This window comes from Pipistrellus kuhlii, unplaced genomic scaffold (genome assembly GCF_014108245.1).
Source record: "Pipistrellus kuhlii isolate mPipKuh1 unplaced genomic scaffold, mPipKuh1.p scaffold_m20_p_3, whole genome shotgun sequence".
Classification (NCBI taxonomy): Eukaryota; Metazoa; Chordata; class Mammalia; order Chiroptera; family Vespertilionidae; genus Pipistrellus; species Pipistrellus kuhlii.
Window position 1 is genome coordinate 67519630 of NW_023425529.1, and position 22061 is coordinate 67541690.

The window sequence follows — 22061 nt, forward strand, 5'->3', positions numbered from 1 at the left end:
AGAGAGAATCTGTTCAGTCTGATTGTCCTTAAATAGGTGGACCATGGGCCTGTAATTAAATCAGATGTAGTTTGTTTGAATCTCACCAATCACAAACTGAAAAATGTTCCTTGTTGCCATAAAAATGATTGCCATGCAACTCAAGAATTTTCATTTGTTTGGTAACAGGGAAATTGATTTGATAATTTAAGTATCTCATTTATTTCTATCTGAAGCTTGGTTAATTAGGTTTTGCTCAGCCTAATTCCCTTTCCATTCCTATTTCTGAGGAATATTATGGCCTGGGAGAATTCAGACACCAGGCATCTAATGGATCGTGGGTAGTATGGGTTTAGGCCATAGTGTCTTTTTTTCTTGATGGTCTTTGCTGAGGGGTAGTTATTTCCAGTTGTTTCCTCAGTTCCTACCATAGCCATGTCTGAAGCATTTCCAAGGCCTCTATTTCAGATTTTGTCATCCTGTCTCCAAACCAAGGATTCTTCTGATAGAATAGCCCAATCAGCCATCTCCATATCCATTTGGAGTCAGGATTTCTCTGTTGCCTTCTTAGAATCACTAGAAAGTGTTGTGGGAAGCCCACAAGCTCATCCACTAAGACTTTGCTCAAACATTGCTACTTTACCGTTGTCATGCCATGTTTGGTAATGGAATGCTCTGCCAGGTTATAGCCTGAGAAGCTGAGTGGGATTTCCTTCTGCTTGAGGAGACCCACAGTATTAACCAAGATTCTATCATTCTTCTTGGTAATAATTGCTCCACCATCCCTGTACTCTTCACCAATCCCTATATTAGAATGAGATATACTTCTTTTTGACTCATGTTTTTTTCATTGAACAGAACCCTTTGTGACCATTTTCATAATATTAATTATGCCATGTTTTCCAATCTAAGTATTTCCTTCCATTTATCCTTTACTTCACATAGCATCCTCTTGTAAAGATTATTTATTGAAGGAATATAGTAAAATTATCCGCAATAATACTTAAAATGTAAAACTTTTTATAAGTTACATGTTTTACTTTATTTCATTATACTTTGTGGCCTTTGTGTTATTGCAGTGCTAATGTGTTGTGCATGATAAACTTGTTACTGAAAATGTGCCCATTTCTGAATTTGTGTGTTGCATAGTCTATTTAGCTGCTAGAAATAATTTCTTTTTTTTTTCAGAGCATAAATAACATGGCCAATGAACTGTCACAAAAGATATGTTTAAAATAACTGAAATGATTGTGATTTTTGCTATGATTATATGTTCATCAAAAGTCATTCATGAAACAAGCCTTAGGCAATATGATGTCATTTTTCAGTGACCCATTCTTCCTGGTTCAGCATTCTCTATAGACAAAGAAAATATTTTTTAAATTCCCGTTAGCTTTCTTATACTATTAAATACTATGCAATATATTAAAAAGTGACCCATTATAACATAGTGCCCCAAATACCTAACAATATAGAAAAGTTCCTTCTTAGATTGAGAAAAAAACTAACTTATCATTTGTCTATATTTGGGTCCAAATAATATGTAACATTTAAAAATGAAATGGAATATTAAATAATGATCGCATGTCATTTAAAAGCATTGCACTTTATACGTAACTGGTTTATATTTTTCTTATTTTAATCTAGAACTCTTTTAGAAAGAGCCATATGCTCAACTCGTAACGCATTTAACACAATCTCTGTTGCAGGTTACTTAGCTATAGAAAATCCATCAAGTAAGTTTATCAAATATCTTTTCTTCTTTTTGCATATCAACTTTAGATTCTCTGATTTAATGAATCATAATGTATGGTTCCTTTTTTGTATATTTGTTAGAAAAACCTCCAAGCTGGGTATAAATCATAAAAGCATGACTAATTGCATGGTAACTGGAGAAATGCTTTCTCTCTCTCTGGGGTGAAGTCTGCATGTCTGTATTTTAGCTTGGGAAGTAATACGGGGATATTTAAACTCCTTGGGGTTTAAAAGCCATGTCATTATGAGAATGAGGTCACTGCAATATTTTATATCTTCTAAAACCTTGTAATGTATAAAATGTTTTCTGTATGACAAAGAGGTATTATGTGCTTGAGGATTCAATGATAACTTTATGCCCCTACATTTACTTGAAAAACTTTCTTCATTAAAATGTTAAATCATTCACTTAAAGACATTTAAAAATAGAAGGAATTTTGAACCATGAATATTAAAAAAAAAAAGTGCACTTAAAGGAGAAAAGTTCATTTTGTAAGTATGACAGAGTGACTTTATGGAGCTGGGTGGTTTATGGGGTTTGAAATGCCTTCAGTTCTTTAACTTGCTAACCAGTGCCATGCTAAAGCGAAAGAACTCAATCTAATGAGACTCCATTTTATACCTTTCCTCGCTTGGAGGCCGATAAGCAAGAAATCCTTCCTACAACATGTTGAAGAGCTTTGCACAAACAACAACCTAAAGTTCCAAGAAGAATTTTCGGTATGTTACTAACAGTTGTCACAACATTGCCAGACCTCTGGTCGTTTCATGTGTCACATTTCATGTCCACTTTAAGCATGCAAGCCATGAAGGACTCTGGCCTTGATAATCAATACCCAATTACCAGGTTGATTGTTTGGATAGTAATGTTACACTGGGCGGCCTCTGGTGCAACCTGAACAGAATTATTCACCTACTGTGTCAGGAAAGGTGCCCGTCTTCAGACCTCCCGGGGATAGCATCCTACTCTCCTTTCTCTGCTCTCTCATTCAGATGAAGATGCTAATTTATAGGACTTCTATTCATTAGTTTTTGTTTGAATATGGGGCTTGGGTTATACCATAAATGCACTTTGTATTTAAATAATTATTATAAATATAGAAACTAAATAATTCCAATTTGTATTTGTCTGCTTAGTTTATATTAGTTTATAATTCCAATTTGTATTTGCCTGCTTAGTTTATGTTTGTGATATAGGAGAACCAGAGAGCAGAAGTTGATGTGTTCAGACATTATATAAATAATGTTATTTATAGAACTGTTCAAAAATAAAAATAGATAAGGAATGTCTATGTTTTACAAGTTACTATTTTTAAAAATAAGACTGTCTCATGTTATGGAAAGTAAGTAAAGAACTTGTCATCTAAAAACTATTTAAAAGTTAAGAATATTTTGGTTGCTTTTAGCATTTTATATAGTTATAAAATTGAAGTTATTTTAAAATGAATGGTAGATATCAGATCTATAAGTTATTTTAAGACTTGTAAGTATCTTTCCTAAGTAAGATGGTTATTTTGTATTATGAAAATAAAACAGATTTCTAAATGTCACCAAAACTTTTTTTCATGAAATTCATAGTGTGTGAACTTATGAAACAAAGAATTGAGCAATTGGGTTGAATGATTCAGCATTATAATATTTCAGTCTCTCAGGAAATAATAACAAAAAATGTGAGATTAATGATATTTCCTACAGCTTTTTGGTTATGCTTCTTAAGTAATATTGGTCTGGACTTAACAAAATCGGTGATACCATAAAATACTTTTTAACATTTGCACAGCAAGAACTCTCAATTTTTCAGAAGCAAAAGTGTAATTTCACTAGAATAGAAGCGAGTATAATTACATTATGCATGACTGAGTAGATGAAAAGTTTTATTAGCAATAACATTTTCACATATATTATACTGAGATAGTTTCTAGTTTATCTTTTTTGGAGATCATGGTTTTAAGAACTTGGAGTATTTTTATATAAATATATAGGTTTTGTGTATATGTTATATAAATGTGTCTATATATGCAAGGGATTTGTTTTTTTAATGTATTTATCCTAATGCTGTATTAAGTTTGATAAAGCAAAATTATGTTTTAATAAACAAATGCATATTTGATGCATATATTTGAAAAACCTTATAATTCAGGTTATATTCACATATTATACTTTAAATGTTTATAAGCTCATACCATATGATACGCATTGTATTTAGCACTTTGATATATATCAATTCCATATTTAATATCTAAGTGACTTTGGGCAAATCACTTAAACTCTCTGTGCTTTGATGTCTTCAGCTATAAAATGACAGCATCTACCTTATTGAGTTGTAAGACTAAAATGATAATACTAAGAATAGTGGCTGGCACAAGTGTTAGCTATTTTGACAATTATTCCTACCAGAAAGAAGCTCATATTATGATAATAACTGTAGACATGTATATAAAGGTTGCAGAGGCACTGTATCATGACAGAGATATTCGTTAAGAAATGAGGATCAACTCTGTTAGGATAGCAGTCAGGAAGAACCTCATGAAAAGGTGACCTTTGAGATGAATTTCGGACAGAACTCCAATGAAGGGAAAAGGTATTCCAGAGAGAGGGAATGGATGCAAAAGCATTTTCAGCTGCAATCCCACTGAAAAGAGGAAACAGTGGGAGAAATAGCTAACAGTCCAGAGGATGGTTGAGGGCATCAAGTGTAACATTACTATCCAAACAATCAACTTGGTAATTGTGTATTGATTATCAAGGCCATAGTCATTTAAATCTATAAATGGACACTTATATGTAAAATCATTACAAAAGTACCACTTTTCAGGTAATTTCTAATTCACTTGTTTTCTCCCCTCTCCCACGCAGTTCTTTGTCTCTTTTAAATATGCTCCCAAAACTGTGACACATGGAAGCTGTAGGATTCCTCACTTGGTTAATTTTTTTTCCTAAGCCTCTGAGGCCAACACCCCAGAATCCAGATGTTTATACTGTCCCTATGCTCTAACACTTACCTGCATAAGACTGCATTTTCTTTCCGATATAAAATAAGGTGGGAGGGAGAATTATTCAGTTAAAATAAATTATTATAATGATGTTGAATGAATTGAAAAACAAATATGCTAGTAGTTGTTAAGGAAATTGGCAAGCTGAGACAATTCTAAAATGAAAAATTATAAATTTCAAAAATGTAAATCTCAGCTCAACACAAAAGTGAATATGTTTTTAGCACCAACTTTCTTAATGATGAATGCATGGCATCATGATTTTTCACTAAGATGTCAATAATAGATCTCCTTGACCCTTCATCTGTGTCTGATTATTCTTAATCACACCTTTGCATTCTACTCTCGGTTTAACAATGCCTTCTGAGAGCAGGAATTGACCTTTGGCATCTTTTCAAACTGACCAGTGTTGTACCAATTACTAGGCATGAAATCACACTGCCTGAGGAGAAAAAACAAAAAATAAATCACTGGATTCCTTTCCCTCCTAAGTAGACATTAAAATATTAAATAATATTATATATGTTTATAATAAAACCATTAAGAAAATATGGGAAAGGGATAGTAACATGGTTGCCACATCTTAGAGCTTCCTGAAGTATAAAAAAAATTATACCAGAGAGCAATAGCCCAACTGACCGCTTTTATTCAAGATATTTTCAGTGAAAGTTTACATAAATTCATTAAGGTTTATTATACCTTGTTTCTACAGTTCTGAAGAGAGTTTTCAATTTAAATATAAAAGGGTTTAGAAAAAAATGACCTTATACTAAGTGGAATTTCTTGTTTACCTTTGAAATCAATGTAAACTGTGCAATGACTTCATTCCACAGGAATTACCAAAATTTCTTCAGGATCTTTCTTCAACTGATGCCGATCTGCCTTGGAACCGAGCGAAAAACCGCTTTCCAAACATAAAACCATGTATGTGCTCTTACCGTCTCTGGTTTTAGCTGTGAAATGCTTTAACATGTCCACAAAATGCATTTTAGCTTTTTTCATTTCTTAAATATATTTTATTGCATATTAATTAAATTATAATAATGTGTTTTGTTAGCAGCAGCTTTCAAATTGTTGCACTTTTGCTTTGTTAATTTTATTAAAGTTAACATACGTGGTTTGCAGCTTGTTCACACAAGGTTCACTTAATGCAGGTGCAAGAAACTGTAGACCTAATAGTGTTTCAGCTTTGTAATTTAACCCAAGTAACAAAACTCTCTTAACATCTTCCTACCGACCTCGTTTTCAATGGAAAGAGCGAGTTCACGTGGAACTTTGTGCATTAGTTTCCTTAAGAGAGTTACGTTGTTTTCTTACAGAATATAAAAGTGCACTGCAAAATATTCATTGAGAATCAAATATATTTAATAAAGTTAATGTACATTTATGCTTACCAGGATTGGTTTTACAAATAAGGCTGAGCTGTGCCTTCCCATACTAAAAATTGCTTTATTTTTCAACCAATAAGAAAAAAAAAACAACCATACTATTGCTTTAAGAATTAAAGAAAAAATATATAGCATACTTCTGTTAATAAAAGCTATATATATGATGTATTTTTGAACATGTTTCTGCTATCAATATTCTAATTTAATACCCTTAATATTATGAAATAACAAGTGCCACTTGTGATGTTTTTAAATATTGTCAATAATTTTTTCAAAATCTAAAATTTTAAAATATTCTTAATTTTAAAGCAAACATAATTTTCTTTGTGCTATACCCCTCAAAGCTATATTGAGAAACATTGCATACTTAAAAACTAAACTTTTCTATCTAAAAAGACATGGACTTAGAGAAGGATATGGACACAGAATATAAAGTCACAAAGTTTATGGATAGGGAGAAATGAGCCAAATTCTGATATTCTAGAACTAGAGGATAACTGAGACATGAAATAAAAAATTTAAGGAAACATGATATAGGAGGTAGTAATCTAATGGAATCTGCTAATTCCCAAGAATTAGAATAGGATGAAAATACAAATAACTTTAATCCTAAAATCCTTTCTGGAACAAAACAAATCATAAGTAAATGACTTTAAGAGCAGTTGACAAATAAGACCTTATAGAAAATAAGAAACATTTTATTTCTCCAAACCTTTATTACATGACCTTTCTGAACAGGCCCTTTGGCCTTCCCTTTAAGAGAGTTAACTTGGGTTGGATGCATCATTAAGTTTAAGAGTTATAGAAATTATATTTTTATACTCAGCTGTACCTATATTTCTTCCAGACTATCTAGTTCATGCACACTCAGTGATGTTCTGTGAAAATAAATACTATAGTTTGATTGGAGGAAAGTTATTATGTAATATTTAATATTTGTTTACAATTATGTAGTTAGCTGAATGAGTTTATTACATGCCAGTATGTGTAAAATAAGTAAATCAAATATGTCTAACTAGTTGTCCAGAATCAAAGAATATTTAACAAATATTTGTTAGAGAAATATTTAAAAATGTTATATTTCAATCTTTTATTATTAATATTTCACTGGATTATTATCTGGATTTACATCATAGCTATAAAGTAGACAGTACTAGCTTATTTCTTATAGGATAAAATGAGAATAAGAATGGTTGATGGGACTAAATAAACAACCTTAGAACAAGAAGAACAGAGGAACATGATTATCCTAGTTCTTGATTTCTGAGGCTAAGACAAAAAACAATTGTTAGTGATGGATTTATGTTGTAAATTAATGATGTTCTGAAATACTAGAATGGACATTTCATGCATTTTATTTCTTTGTCAGAGTCAAATGGATAATATCTAGTTGGTTTCTGCTTCTTAATCTCAGTACTAAAAACCTATGGTAATTTTTCAAATAATATATTACATCTATATCTATGGATTAGTAGGAGGAAACTTTTTTCTTAACTGTCTTCTTAAAGAGTGGGAGGTGCTATAATAAATAATTGTGTTAGGTAAATTTTATGTTTTTTGAGATTGTTATTAGAATAATTTGTCAATTCAACTAACATATATCCTCTGTATAGTAATTTAAAAAATAAGCTTTTTTAAAGTTATTACAAGGGTTCTAATAAAATACCCTGGGTTGAGATCCTATTTACCCACTAACTACTTTAGTGACTGGACATATTATTTATTGTTTCTATCTCTTAAGGTTATTGTGAGGATCAGATGAAATAATCATGTAAATCAATTTGCCCAGTAGAAAAACAGGAAAAGCACTCAATATGTTAGTATTGGTTGTAAATAATCAGTAGGTGGCTTATCTTACAAAAATGCTAACTTTCAGAGTGACTAAGACTTGGGAAAAGGCCCTTATGATCTATGGTATGAAAATAACAAGATCACCTTCCTAACTTGGGTTAAAAGCAAGTGGTAAACTCACAGCCACCTCTGTGCCCAGCCCATCCACCACCCACCCCTTCACACACACACACACACACACACACACACACACACACACGGAATAAGCAAATGAGTTTAGACTAAATATATTTACCCACTGTGTATGCAAAGAAGCCATAAAGCTGCAGAAATGTTTTTTCTCCTGTAGAGAATGAATTCATTTTAACAGAATCTGAATTTCAGCCTGAGCCAGATCAGTGAACTGCATTGTTTCCCTTGAGTAATGTAGGAAGTAGAATTTCAAATATCACAGTGCTTTTTAGAAGGTATTAGCTTACAGGGTTTTAAGATGCTAGAATTAGCCACAAATACTTGCAGAAGAGATTTGCAAATCTCTGCTTGACAGGACATCATGACCTTCAGGAGTGTTCCAACACTACGAATAAAAAAATTAACTTGTTGTTGACTCAGTTATAAACAGACATATCGAGTGACTAGAAACCTTCCTTAGTTACAAGACTAGCCACAATGTCATTAAAATAGTTTCATGATACCTAATTCAAAATCTTTATAATACAATCATCAGCACAAATTTGCTAAACATTTCCCATCTCTAACTTTAAAACCATTGGACAAGTCATTAATTACTAACAATCTGGCTAAGTCATTTTAACATATAACATGTGCTCAAGTTTTAAGAATATGAGAAAATGTATTAAATGCTTACCATAAGCATTTATATAGGTTTTCCTCAAGAGGATTCTACAAAATAAATAGTATAACTACATATTATAGCTGAGGTAACAAAGAAAGATGGTAGGCAGATAATCTGGAATTCAAACCCAAACTCATTTTCTCATTTTTCCTCCAGTATTGAGTGCTTTCTCATTAAGGTTTTTTTTTTTAAAATCACTCAAAATAATTAATTAATTAATAATAATATGTTATTTTTATTATTCCCATGCCTAGTTAAAATTAGCACTAAAAATTGCAATTATAATACCAACTTGGTAAAAGAAAATCCTCAGGGGGAAAAATTAATATTTTGAAGAAAAGTAATTGGGGCTATTTACATTTCCAAATCTTGAAAATTCTAATAATTAAAAGTTTGGTATTAAATCAAGAATAAGCACAAAAATTAATAGAAGAGAATAAGTACTCCATAGATAGATGTAAATAATGTAAAGAAACCTAGTGAATGGATAAAGTAATATTTTGCATTAGAAGGGGAATGTGGAATGTAAAAATATAGGGCCTATTTGTTGTTTCAAATGGCAACAAGCAAACAAACAATAAAGGATAGATTTTACTTCATTTTGTAAAATAAGTAAGTAAGTAAGTAAGTAAATAAATAAATAAATAAATAAATAATTCCCAATGGATTGAAATACTTAAAATAAAAGCAAAAGAGCATATTAAAGTTCTAGAAGAAAGTATGAATGAATTTGTGAAAATAGGAATATTGTTGATAAACACCCTCGCATGAATGATAAAAGCAACTAAAATGAAGCCATAGTGAAAAGAAATGAGAAATTTGATTACAAAAATATATTTTATGTAGGATAAGATAGCTAGCTAGATTAATAGAGTAAGAGACAAACAACTAACAAAGGAGAAATGTTTAATACATAATACAATAGGACACAGGTTTTTAGTTTATACCTTTGTTTTTAATATAAAGTATTTTTAATAAGAAAGTGGTATAATATGAAAAATAAATTAATAGAAATGGCCAATAAACAAGTAAAGCTGAATTTTACTTATAGTTAAGAAGTTCAAAATAAATATTATGAAGTATCAATTTGTATCTGTCAAAAGATTATAAATTAAAATGTTTGATAATATATTTAAAAAAAAAAAAAAGCCGAAACTGGTTTGACTCAGTGGATAGAGCGTCAGCCTGCGGACTGAAAAGTCCTGGGTTCGATTCTGGTCAAGGGCATGTACCTTGGTTGCAGGCACATTCCCAGTAGGGGGTGTGCAAGAGGCAGCTGATCGATGATTCTCTCTCATTGATGTTTCTAGCTCTCTGTCACTCTCTTTTCCTCTCTGTAAAAAAATCAATAAAATATATTAAAAAATAAATAAATAAAAATAATAAAATGTTTGATAATATTGTATGGTAGTGAAAGTAAGAGGAAACAGAATTGTTTGAACTTTTTTGTTCAGAGTATGAATTGGTGTAATTACAGAACAATTTGGGATTATCTTACAAAATTTGAAATGCACATTATGATTTGGGAATTTTACTGCTACTAATATATAAATACACTTCAATATACTACATGCAAAAACTTCAAATATCTTTATTCAGCATTTTATAAAATAAATGAATTAATTCAAATCTTTAAAATATTGTATAATCAAGCAATGAAATAGTACATGGATTTTTTTTAATAATCAGCTAGATATCATTGTTTATATTAATATGGAATGAGAGAAGTAAATGAGAAAAGCAGTTTGTGATTAACTTTCTATTAGTATGTACAAAAAACTCTGGAAATATATTCAAGGACATAATAATAGTTATTGTCCCTAGGTAGTGAAAATATGTGATCAAACGGAACTTCTAATTTTCTTTTATAACCATCTGTAATGTTGAATGTTATATCATTAACTTTTTTTGTATTATATTTATAGTAAAAATCTAGTAGCAATTTAAAATGGAATTAGCATTGATTTCTTACTTTTTTTTTTTTTAGATAATAATAACAGAGTGAAGCTAATAGCTGATGCTAGTATTCCAGGATCAGATTACATTAATGCCAGCTATGTTTCTGTAAGTTGTTATTTTTATATATTTTATATTTTTATAACTTAGATACTGAAATTCTATTACTTTTCTAACTTTAAAACAACAAACTCATTATAATCTCTATGGATCTTGGTGTGCCAGTTTCTTACAACTATGTACCCCCATTTTATACAGGGGGAAATGGAGGTATCTAATAGAGATTTCCACCTACCAACAATCATTTCACTAATAAGTGGCAGAAGTACAACTTCAGGTTATATATCATTCTCATGATTTTATGTAAGATCTATATGATCATTACTTTCAAATATATGTATATTTTAGCTTAAACTTTTTCCTCAATTTCAAACTCTTATACCCAATTGCCTTCATTTGACTTCCACTTGAATATCTGCTAGGGGTTTCCAGTTTAATATGTTCATAATGAACTCCTAACTTTCCCTTCAAATCTGCTCATCCCGGAGTCTTCACCATCTTACTTTTGAATTATTATTAATTCCTCTAATTTTCTTATACCCAGCATTGAATCACACAAATTCTGCTGGCTCTGTCTTCTATATCCAGATCTCATAACTTCTCACCACCACATTGCTATCGCTCAGCTACCCTTTTGGCTTGTTTATTGTAATAACCTTCTAACAATTTTTTCTCCTTCCACCTTTAAGCCCCTCTAGGCTAGTCTTCTCACAGAAACCAGAGTGAAACTTGTTAAACCATACACTTTGTATGTTTATAAATTTTCAACTGCTTTTTGGATCATTCTTAGTAAAAAAAAAAACAAGAGACCTAAAAACGTCCTCCTCCTCCCTCCCCTGTTCTTTCTGATGTCATCATCCAATACTGTGCCCCCTCATGTACTCCACTTCAGCCGAACAATCCAGACACATGTCTCCTTTAATACTATTACACTTGACTTTTTTCTATCTGGAACACTTCCTCCCACCCCAGTAATGGAGGGCTTATTCTCTTTCTCCTTTAAGTCTCTTCTAAGCTGCCACCATTGAGTGTTTTCTGAATATCCTCTTTTCCAAAAGCCGTCTCTCATAGCAGGGATCTCTATTAAAACTTCTATGTATTTTGTTATTTAGTAGACTTAATAATAGGTTGAATGTCTATTTCCCCTAACTAGAATATAAGATAAAGGAGGTTAGGAATTATACTGCCTTTTGTCAGTGTTCAATTGTCAGCTCCTGTAACAGTGCCTCGCACACAGTAGGCATTCATCAATATTATTTGAATGCAGTAAATGCACGTTAAAAAAAATTATGACTAAATTGATGAAAACATTAATGGTTTTTCATTCTGGATAGTGAGATTGTAGGTGAAGTCCTCATTCTATTTTATATACTTTTCTGAATTTTTCCAAACATTATATACTAAATATATACTGCTGTTTTAGTCTTAAAAATAACTCCAAACTCTTAAAATGTAAAATAATTGAACAGTCATGTTGACTTCAACTGAGATTAGAGAAACAGAAATGATTTAACAATTAATGTATTTAAGAGACTCAAAGTTTTACCCCAGACACTGTCAATGGCTAGCAGTGAGATTTGGGGAAATCACCTAAAGTGCCTCATTATTCTTTCAGTAAAATAAATTACTTGAAATTAAAAATGTGTATTATCCTATCTAATAAAAGAGTAATATGCAAATTAACCATCACTTCGCTCAAGCCACGCCCACCAGCCAAATCAGAGCAAGTGTGTAAATTAATCCCAACCAACATGGCTGCAGCCACAGAGAGCAGTTGAGAGGCTTGGGTTTCCCCAACAATAGAGGAAGCAAAGCTTTCCACACACCCTGGCTGGCCTAAGCCTCCATTCAAGGCTACTACAAAGTTTCAATTATAGAAGATAAATCCCAAGAAAAATAGCAGCAGCCACAGAGCTGGAGAAAACAGGATAGCATTGCGCCCCCCCCTCCCCCCCTCCCCTCTCAACAGAGGAAGCAAAGCTTTCCACCTGCCCTGGCCAGCCTAGGCCTCCAATCCAGGTTACAAAGTTTCAATTATAGAAGACACATGAACCCCAACAGAAATGGTGGCAGCTGGAGTGAGCAGGGGCTTAGCTCTGCTCCAGGCTCCAAAGTTTCAATTGTAGAAGGTAAATAAATTCCAGATACCAGGGCCTCCGCTTGGGTCACCAGGGGTTATGGTGAGCCTGCAAACCACCAAAGGCCCCTCGCCCAGGCCACCCCATACCCCAAGGGAACCCCACCCTGATCCAGGACACCCTTCAGGGCAAACCAGCTGGCCCCCACCCATGCACCAGGCCTCTATCCTATCTAATTAAAGAGTAATATGCAGATTGACCATCACTCCAACACACAAGATGGCTGCCCCCATGTGGTCAAAGATGGCTGCTCCTATGTGGATACAAGATGGCCACCACAAGATGGCCAGCAGGGAAGGCAGTTGGAAGGGATTAGGCCTGCAAGGGAGGGCAGTTGAAGGCAATCAACTCTGCAGGGGAGGGCAGTTAGGGGTGGCCAGGCCAGCAGAGGAGGGAAGTTGGGGGCAAACAGGCTGGCAGGGGAGCAGTTAGACATCAATCAGGCTGGCATGGGAGTGGTTAGGGGATGATCAGGCTGGCAGGCAGAAGCAGTTAGTGGCAATCAGGAAGCCAGGCAGGCGAGCAGTTGGGAGCCAGCAGTCCTAGATTTTGAGAGGGATGTCTGACTGCCCATTGGGATCGGGCCTAAATGGGCAGTCAGACATCCCTCAAGGGGTACCAGATTGAGAGAGTGCAGGCTGGGCCATCCCTCCCCACCCCCATGCACAAATTTTGTGCACTGGGCCTCTAGTTCTTATATAATACTTTATTCTCTGATTATTAAGATAATTCCAATTTAAAATAAACTTTATCTTTTATTTCTATTTCTTTAAATATTTTGATAAATATGATTCCATTATTACTTTTTTATTTATACAGTACCTTTTGTAAGAAAAATTCACAGATATGGCACAAGTTGCATGCCTACATTCCAGGTGAATGGACCAGGGGTTAGCATAATTTTATAAAATATACAAGAGCTGACAAAATAAAGTTGAAGCAAATCTCTGGTCATATGTCCAGCATGCATGGCTTAGTGGTTAAGCATCAGCCTGTGAACCAGGAGGTCATGGTTTGATTCCTGGTCATGGCACATGCCTAGATTTCTGGCTCGATCCCCAGTATGGGGTGTACAGGAGGCAGCCAATCAATGATTCTCTCATATCATAATGTTTCTCTGTCTCTCCCTCCCTTTTCCTTACTCTCTGAAATCAATAAAAATATATATTTAAAAAAATTCTGTGTTCTTGTATTAGCTAAATAAACTTTCATATTACCATGTTTCTCTTTTCTTTCCTTCATTTTTACTTATTTCCTATTTTTTCTATTGCAATTTATATGCAATATTATTTTGTATTAGTGTCAGATGTACAGCACACTAAACAACCATATCTTTAAAAGTGTTCCACCTATTTTCAGTACCCACCTGGCACCATACATAGTTATTACAACATTATTAGCTGTATTTCCCATGCCATACTTTATATCCCCATAACTTTTGTAACTACTAATCTGTACTTATCAATCCCATCACCTGTTTTTTCATCCAGTCCTCCAAACTGCCTTCCCTCTGTCAATCATCAGTCTGTTCTCTGTATCTGTACCCAACATTACTCTTGATTCTGAGCTCTAGACAATAAACACTAACACCAAAGTTTAAGTAAATATGTAATTTCTTAGAGGAAGAGAATGAAAATTTCTGCAAAACCCGTGAGTATATGACAGAAACAGTGGAGTGGTAAGCGTGTTGACTCTGGACTCACACCAACTATGAGACATTAAACAAATTCACGTTTCTAAGCTTCTGTCTTCATTTATAAAATGAGGATAATAGCCCTAACCGGTTTGGCTCAGTGGATAGAGTGAAGGCCTGTGGACGCAAGGGTCCCAGGTTCGATTCCAGTCAAGGGCATGTACTTTGGTTGCAGGCATATCCCTAATAAGAGGTGTGCGGGAGGCAGCTGACCAATGTTTCTCTCTCATTGATGTTTCTAACTGTCTATCCCTCTCCCTTCCTCTCTGTAAAAAAATAAATAAATAATATTTTTAAAAATAAAACAAAATGAGGATAATAGTACTTATTCACAAGAGTTTTAGAAGAAATAAGTTAACTAAAATATTTACTATAAATTGCTTAGTATATTTTTGGGCATGAAGTTAGCATTTGATTAAGGTCAACATTATTGCTGTTTCTTTTTTGTGTAGTCCATGTTTTATTGAAAAGTTAGAAATAAATTCCAAGAACAACTGGTTCATTTAATATATCACATTGTGAGGTTAAAATTAGGTGTTGGACATCCAAACTGCACAATATTTTAAAATATTAAACTAATTTACACTAATATATTTTTCATACACTACTCAATAACTAATGCAGACTGGTGCAGCCACTGTGAAAGCTGCATGGAGTTTCTTCAAAAAATAAAAAATGGAACTCCTATTTTACTCAGTAGTCCCAAGAAATCAGAAACACCAATCAAAGGGATATATGCACCCCTATGTTCATAACAGCACAATTTACAATAGTTAAGATTTGGAAACAGCCTAAGTACCTATCAGTAGATGACTGTATTAAAAAACTGTGATACATCTACACAATGAATACTACGCTGCTGTAAAAAAAAAAAAGGAACTCTTATCATTTGCAATAGCATAGGTGATAAGAGCATTATGCTAAGCAAAATAAGCCAGTTGGAGAAATGCAAATATCATATAATCTCACTCATTGTGGAATATAATAAACCACATAAACTGATGAACAAAAACAGAAACAGAGACAGAGAAGCAACGAACAGACCATCAAACCTCAGAGGGAAGGCAGGGGAGGGGAGATCAGCCAAAGGACTTTTATGCATGCATATAAGCATAACCAGTGGACACAGACAGTAGGGGAATGAGGGCATGAGTGGGAGGTGGGAGTGGCTGGGGAGAGGTCAACGGGGGGAAAAGCATACATATGTAATAAAAAACAGACAAAAGAAAACCTATTATCTATTTATATATATGTAAATGTTGATATAATGTATTTATGTCCTTCTAGGGTTACTTATGTCCAAATGAATTTATTGCTACTCAAGGTCCATTACCAGGAACAGTTGGGGATTTTTGGAGAATGGTTTGGGAAACCAGGGCAAAAACATTGGTAATGCTAACACAGTGTTTTGAAAAAGGGCGGGTAAGTTTTTTTTTTTAATCTTTTCACAAAATATTATTTTACAATTGTGTTAATGTATGTGTGACAATTTCAGCTAATACTGCAAATTATCAATAACTTGGATATAAGGCAATTTTAACTAAGTAGCAATAACTGTGATACATATCCATATAATAGTGGTTCTTATAAATGGTAATTTTCTCTGAATACAGATCAGATGCCATCAGTATTGGCCAGAGGACAACAAACCAGTTACGGTGTTTGGAGATATAGTGATTACAAAGCTAATGGAGGATGTTCAAATAGATTGGACCATTAGGGACCTGAAAATTGAAAGGGTAAAAAATGGCGGGGGGAGGAATCTGATAGCAAATATGAATGCTCTAAATTTGTAAAATGAATTCCTAGAACTATGCCTTGCAATGATACCTGTATAGTCAGCAATGCTTTCCTATTGTTGTCTTAAATAGAAGTTTTGAATTGTCATCTAACTTCTATATCTATATCTAAATTCCAAAATCACTTGGTTAAAGTTTATATTAACCAGTTAGCATCAAATTCTCAAGTAGACAAGGAGGAAAAAAGGAGGAAATAGCTAGATTACTAGAATTGTTTTATTTGATAAACTATAATACTTAATTTAAACCAAGAATTTCCCAAATCGCTCTTCTCTATCTGTATTCAGTACAGATGTGATAGTATGGAACCTCTCTGTATCAGTCTATAAAAGTATCTATACACACAGAAAATAATCTAAGGATCTTTGTACTTTCTGACATTATCAGACACCCAATATCTGTATTTTGAATAATTGGTGTGTTTGGGGTCAAAATTGTTTAAAAATCTACATTTACGATGCTACAAAATGTTATACTACATTTAAATATAAATATGTTGTCATCTCTTTGCAAGCTTTCTTATTATTTTTATTCATACTAAAGGCAATTTTCTTTATGGTAGCAGCAGTAAAAGACCTCACAGGAAAAATAAAAACAGTTTTTCTGTTTGGTAAACAGTGATTTTTAAAAGATCATGTTCAAAAGGCATCATCTCTCTCAGCCTTCATTATGTACTTAAATGATTGTGTCATGCTTCTTAAACCTGTCACTTTGTTTAGCATGGGGATTGCATGACTGTCCGACAGTGCAACTTCACTGCATGGCCTGAGCATGGGGTTCCTGAAAACAGCACCCCACTCATTCACTTTGTGAAGCTGGTGCGAGCAAGCCGAGCACATGACACCTCCCCTATGATTGTTCACTGCAGGTAAGATATATTATTGGAACCTTCTATAATATGAGACGCTATAAATAGTCTTTAAACTCAATGTGGTCTTTCATTATCATGATACTATTGACTTTTTTTTGGCAGAAGTTAATGTAGATTCATTCCAGCTTTCACTTTTCAGATATATTACTGGCTATAATAAATAAAGATGTAGCTTTATAACAGTCAGATGGTAGAAATAAAATGAGTGATAAATATATCTAAAAGACATATATACCAGTATAGAACTTTTCCTGAACTCTTGCTTGGATTTTACCTTTTAGGCCTTTTAAAAATTAAAAATTGTAGCCCATCGTTAATGTATGTGTGTGTATGTGTGTAAGATTTTATGAATAAACATCTTATATTTTATTATTTCAACAGATATTAGTATACTATTGCAATGTAAACATTTCTTGTAAAAAGAAATTTCTAGATGGGTATTACAGAGGATAATTAAAAGAAAATAAAGACCAATTCAAGTGACCAACCCAAGTATAATTCCAAAATTCTACAAAGTTTTAGCTATTCAAATGTCTTCCTTTGACCTGAGCCTCTGAACATGGTTAATAGAATATAAGTTGAGATTTTTTCCCCTTTCATTATTTATACTGGTATTTTTTTTTTTTTTTTAGAGAGAGAGAAGGATAGAGAGTTTAGAAACATCCATGAGAGAGAATCATCTATCAGCTGCCTCTTGCATACCCCCAACTGGGGATGTGCCCGCAACCAATGTACATGCCCTTGACTGGAATCGAACCTGGGACCCTTCAGTCCACAGGCAGTCGCTTTATCCACTGAGCCAAACCGGTTTCGGCTATACTGGTATTTAATACTCTTAAAAATAAAACTTAAGGTTGTTTAGTATTCAGAGTATTTCTGGACAGATTGATACAATTTTTGTTTTCTAACATGATATATCTAAATAAATTTCAGCTTGAGTCTTCAACAGTTGGAGTTTGGAGATTAGAGAAAAAGTGGATGATATACTGTTTTGTGATTCCAAGTATATAAGATACCTAAAATAGACAGAAAGAATGATAGTTATCAGGGACTTGTGGGAGAGAGAGATGAGGAGTTATTGTTTAATGGATACAGAGCTTTTGTTTGGGGTGATGAAAAATTTCTGAAAGTGGATAGTGGTCATGATTGCACAACAGTGTCAATGTGCTTAATGGCACTGAATTATGTGCTGCAAAATGTTTAAAATGGTAAGTTTTATGTTGTGTATCATTTACCACAATAAAACATTTTAATTAGCAATATATTTTGAACACATTAATTATTGTAATAAGTTGGTTATTATAATAATTTTAAAGTTTGTTATTAATTATAATAATCAATGTTTATTATTAATCATAATAATTCTAAAATTTAGTTTATTAATAATTTTTGAATAGGTATATATTATAATTAGTGTGGGTAAGTAAGAAATTATCAATTTATTCAGTTTTTTACTTTGTTTAAAGGAAAAAAATCTGTAACTTAAATGGCCATATTTTTTCCAGGGATATTTTGGATTTTTTTAAACAATAAGAGAGCCCTAGTTGGTTTGGCACAGTGAATGTAGTATTGGTCTCCAGACTGAAGGGTCCTGGGCTCAATTCTAGTCAAGGGCATTTGCCCAGGTTGCAGGCTAAATCCCTAGTATGGGGCATGCAGGAGGCAGCCGATCAATGATTCTCTCTCGTTGTTGATGTTTCTATCTCTCTCTCCCTCTCCCTTCTTCTCTAAAATTAATAAAAATACATTAAAAATAAAATAAAATAACTTCTCTTTAAAATAAATCTTTTCCCCCAAATTTAAAATATTATTTTATTTTAGCTTAAAACACAAATAAAAATTCATTCATTAATGATAATATGTCTAAAGATTGTAGTTCTAAGTCATCTTTTTTACATGTAATTCTCTTACTATGTCCTATTCTTATAAATTTATTCTTATAAATTTATGTTTATTACATGAATGCTTTCTCTTGATAAAATATCTGAACAATGTTTATATTTAAAAAGCATATAGAACAAGATATAAAAGTATCATTCTTACCTTACCAATTATATTTTCCCTTCTTATGTAATATTTTTAGCAAAGTAGTATAATAAACAATACAATAGTTTGCTTCTAAATGTAGTGATTTATTTTAAATTGGCATCATTAATGATTCAAATCTTTAATGGATAGTTGCCTCACCTTCTCAATATCTTCCTTATACTCAGCCACTGGCACTAAGTCCATTGGAAAAGGAAAGCACCTCCTCTCTTGAAGCCTCAAAAACAGTAGAATCTTTTCCTTTGTGATTTAAATAAATAAAAGAGATCACAGAAAAATTAGATTATGTTAATAATTATTTTAAAATATCATATTAAACCTACTAAGTTTTTATCTCCAACTCTGACTTCTTATCTCAACTTTCAGTTTAACATGATAACCTGGATGACCACAAAATTCTGAAAATTAAATGTGTCCAAAACTGAACACTTGATTCAATTTCCAATCTCACTCCTTCTCCTCCTTCCCAAGTTTGTAAACAGTAAGTCCACTCTGCTTGGTCCAGAAACTCTGGACTCATCCTTGACTCCCCTCTTCCTCTCACATTCCATGTTTCAGCCTACTGCCAGCTCTGACCAGGCCCATCACCGCTCCACTCTGCTCCCCTCACCATGATCTTCTTGCTCTTCTTTGAACACAGAACATTCTGCCACTCAGATCTGTTCTTCCACTCCCTCCGGCTGCCATGCTCATCTCCTACATACCCACGTGGTGTGGTGCACTCCCTAACCTTATCAAGTTTCCTTTCAAATGTTATGTTATCAGAGAAGCTTTCTCTGAGGACCCTATCCAACCCTATCACCCTCCATCTCCTTAATCTGATTTTTGTATCTTCATAATACCTCTTCCTGCCCGTACATACTGTGCATGTCTGTTTGTATAACACTTTAATCTGTCCTCTAGAGTACCAGCTTTAAATGTGAGGAACTTTGTATTTTTCACTGTTACACGCCCGATGCCTAGGATAGTGTCTGACACTCACAATATATTGAATGATGCAATGATTGATTACCCCATTCAGGCATGTTTATGTGTGTCAGATTTATATTGTAATGCTCCTATTTCTTAGGTCAAATCAAAGGAAATTGACTTTTTCTTACCTACAAAAATGGCAGTTTCATGTGGTTTAAAGTTACATTTGTAAGATTCGGTAGCCTTTAAATTTTTTTAAAAAAAATATTTACTTCCTATATTAACTATTTAAATACCCATTGTCTTTCTAATGGGAGTTTCTGAATAAATCTTCTTAGATATATCACATAATAGTTTCTTTGGAACACATACCTATCTTGGGCATTAAACTAATTTTTAAAAGGAAATAGCTTCTCAATCTTATTATTTGAAGGAAGTAAACAAAATTCTATAGGACAAAAATACATGAGAAATTATTTCAAGATCATACAGAGGAAATGCTAAATGGCTGGATGTTTAGCATTTCTATTGGTAACCCAAAATATGTTTAATACAAAGTTTGAGGTGTTAAGAATTTTCAACAATTTTTCAAAATATTTTCTATACTTTTCCAACTACAACCTCTAAAATACTCTGAAAGGAGAAAGAGTGTTCCTTAAAAAAAAATAACCTCAAATATTTTGTACTCATAATAACCATCTTTCCCTGTCTAAACACTCTTGGTAACAATATAAATCCAAAGAAACTCCCAAGATATCTACCTCCAAATAAAAAAGAAACTGTCTAGAATGTATTAGTATCATAACTTATATTCTTCATCACCATACACATGAACCACTTTTTACTGAATCATTTTTATGTAATTTCACTCTTTCTGCAGTGCGGGAGTTGGAAGAACAGGAGTTTTTATTGCTCTGGACCACTTAACACAACACATAAATGATCATGATTTTGTGGATATATATGGACTAGTAGCTGAACTGAGAAGTGAAAGGATGTGCATGGTACAGAACCTGGTAAGATCCAAAGCTGCATGAGATGTCAGCTCTAGAATTTCTATGAGGGAGGATCGTAGTGGCAGCAATGTGACTGGACATGGACTCGAACTTGTCTTTGCACAGCAGACACTCTCTTTTCCTACACTGTAAACATCCTTGGGGGAGGGCAGCAGATGGAGATTATAGGAGAACTGAAGCCCAATTGCCACAATCATCCTTCAATAATGTTAGTTGACTGTTCATCATAATTTGTTTATACTTACAGGTATGTAGAAAACAATTCGTAAAACTGACTTGTTTTCACATTTCTCAAATTTTGGGAGCTTAGAAAATGATCAAATAATTGCTTTTATAAACATGCTTAGTTATAATAGAGAAAACCTTTAAAATGTTGACTTTTGTGGTTTTATGTATTTCACTTGTCCATATTTATTCCTATTGCATGTTAATGCCAATGACATTTATTATAATATATATTAACTAACTAGGAGTTTTGTTTATTGTTTTGGTTTGGAAGTAAAAAATATTTCTATAATATACAGACTTTTCTTCATTAAAAAAATCACATACTGCTCTGGCCAGTGTTTCTCAGTGGTACAGGCGTCTTCAAACTACGGCCCGCGGGCCACATGCGGCCCGCAGAGGAGTCTGATCCGGCCCGCCAGGTTTTTTGGGCAGTGAGCGCAGCCGAGGTGTTACAGTAGGAATTAGTAGTTCATATAGTCCGGCCCTCCAGCTCTCTGAGGGTCCGTGATCTGGCCCCAACTTTAAAAAGTATGAGGACCCCTGGAACTTAGAATATTAGCCTGTGCACTAAAAGGTCTCA

At 33.3% G+C, this 22061-nt stretch overlaps 1 protein-coding gene across 1 annotated transcript in view; it reads left to right on the forward strand.

Moving 5' to 3' along the window:
• Nucleotides 1-22061, forward strand: part of PTPRQ (protein tyrosine phosphatase receptor type Q) — a 248128-nt gene that overhangs the window by 217079 nt on the left and 8988 nt on the right. The window contains exons 54-61 of the mRNA XM_036457041.2: nucleotides 1689-1715; nucleotides 2373-2454; nucleotides 5561-5651; nucleotides 10750-10826; nucleotides 15897-16031; nucleotides 16223-16348; nucleotides 17128-17276; nucleotides 21118-21253. Coding sequence (XP_036312934.2) covers nucleotides 1689-1715; nucleotides 2373-2454; nucleotides 5561-5651; nucleotides 10750-10826; nucleotides 15897-16031; nucleotides 16223-16348; nucleotides 17128-17276; nucleotides 21118-21253 — 823 coding nt within the window. The remainder of the gene's footprint in view (nucleotides 1-1688; nucleotides 1716-2372; nucleotides 2455-5560; nucleotides 5652-10749; nucleotides 10827-15896; nucleotides 16032-16222; nucleotides 16349-17127; nucleotides 17277-21117; nucleotides 21254-22061) is intronic.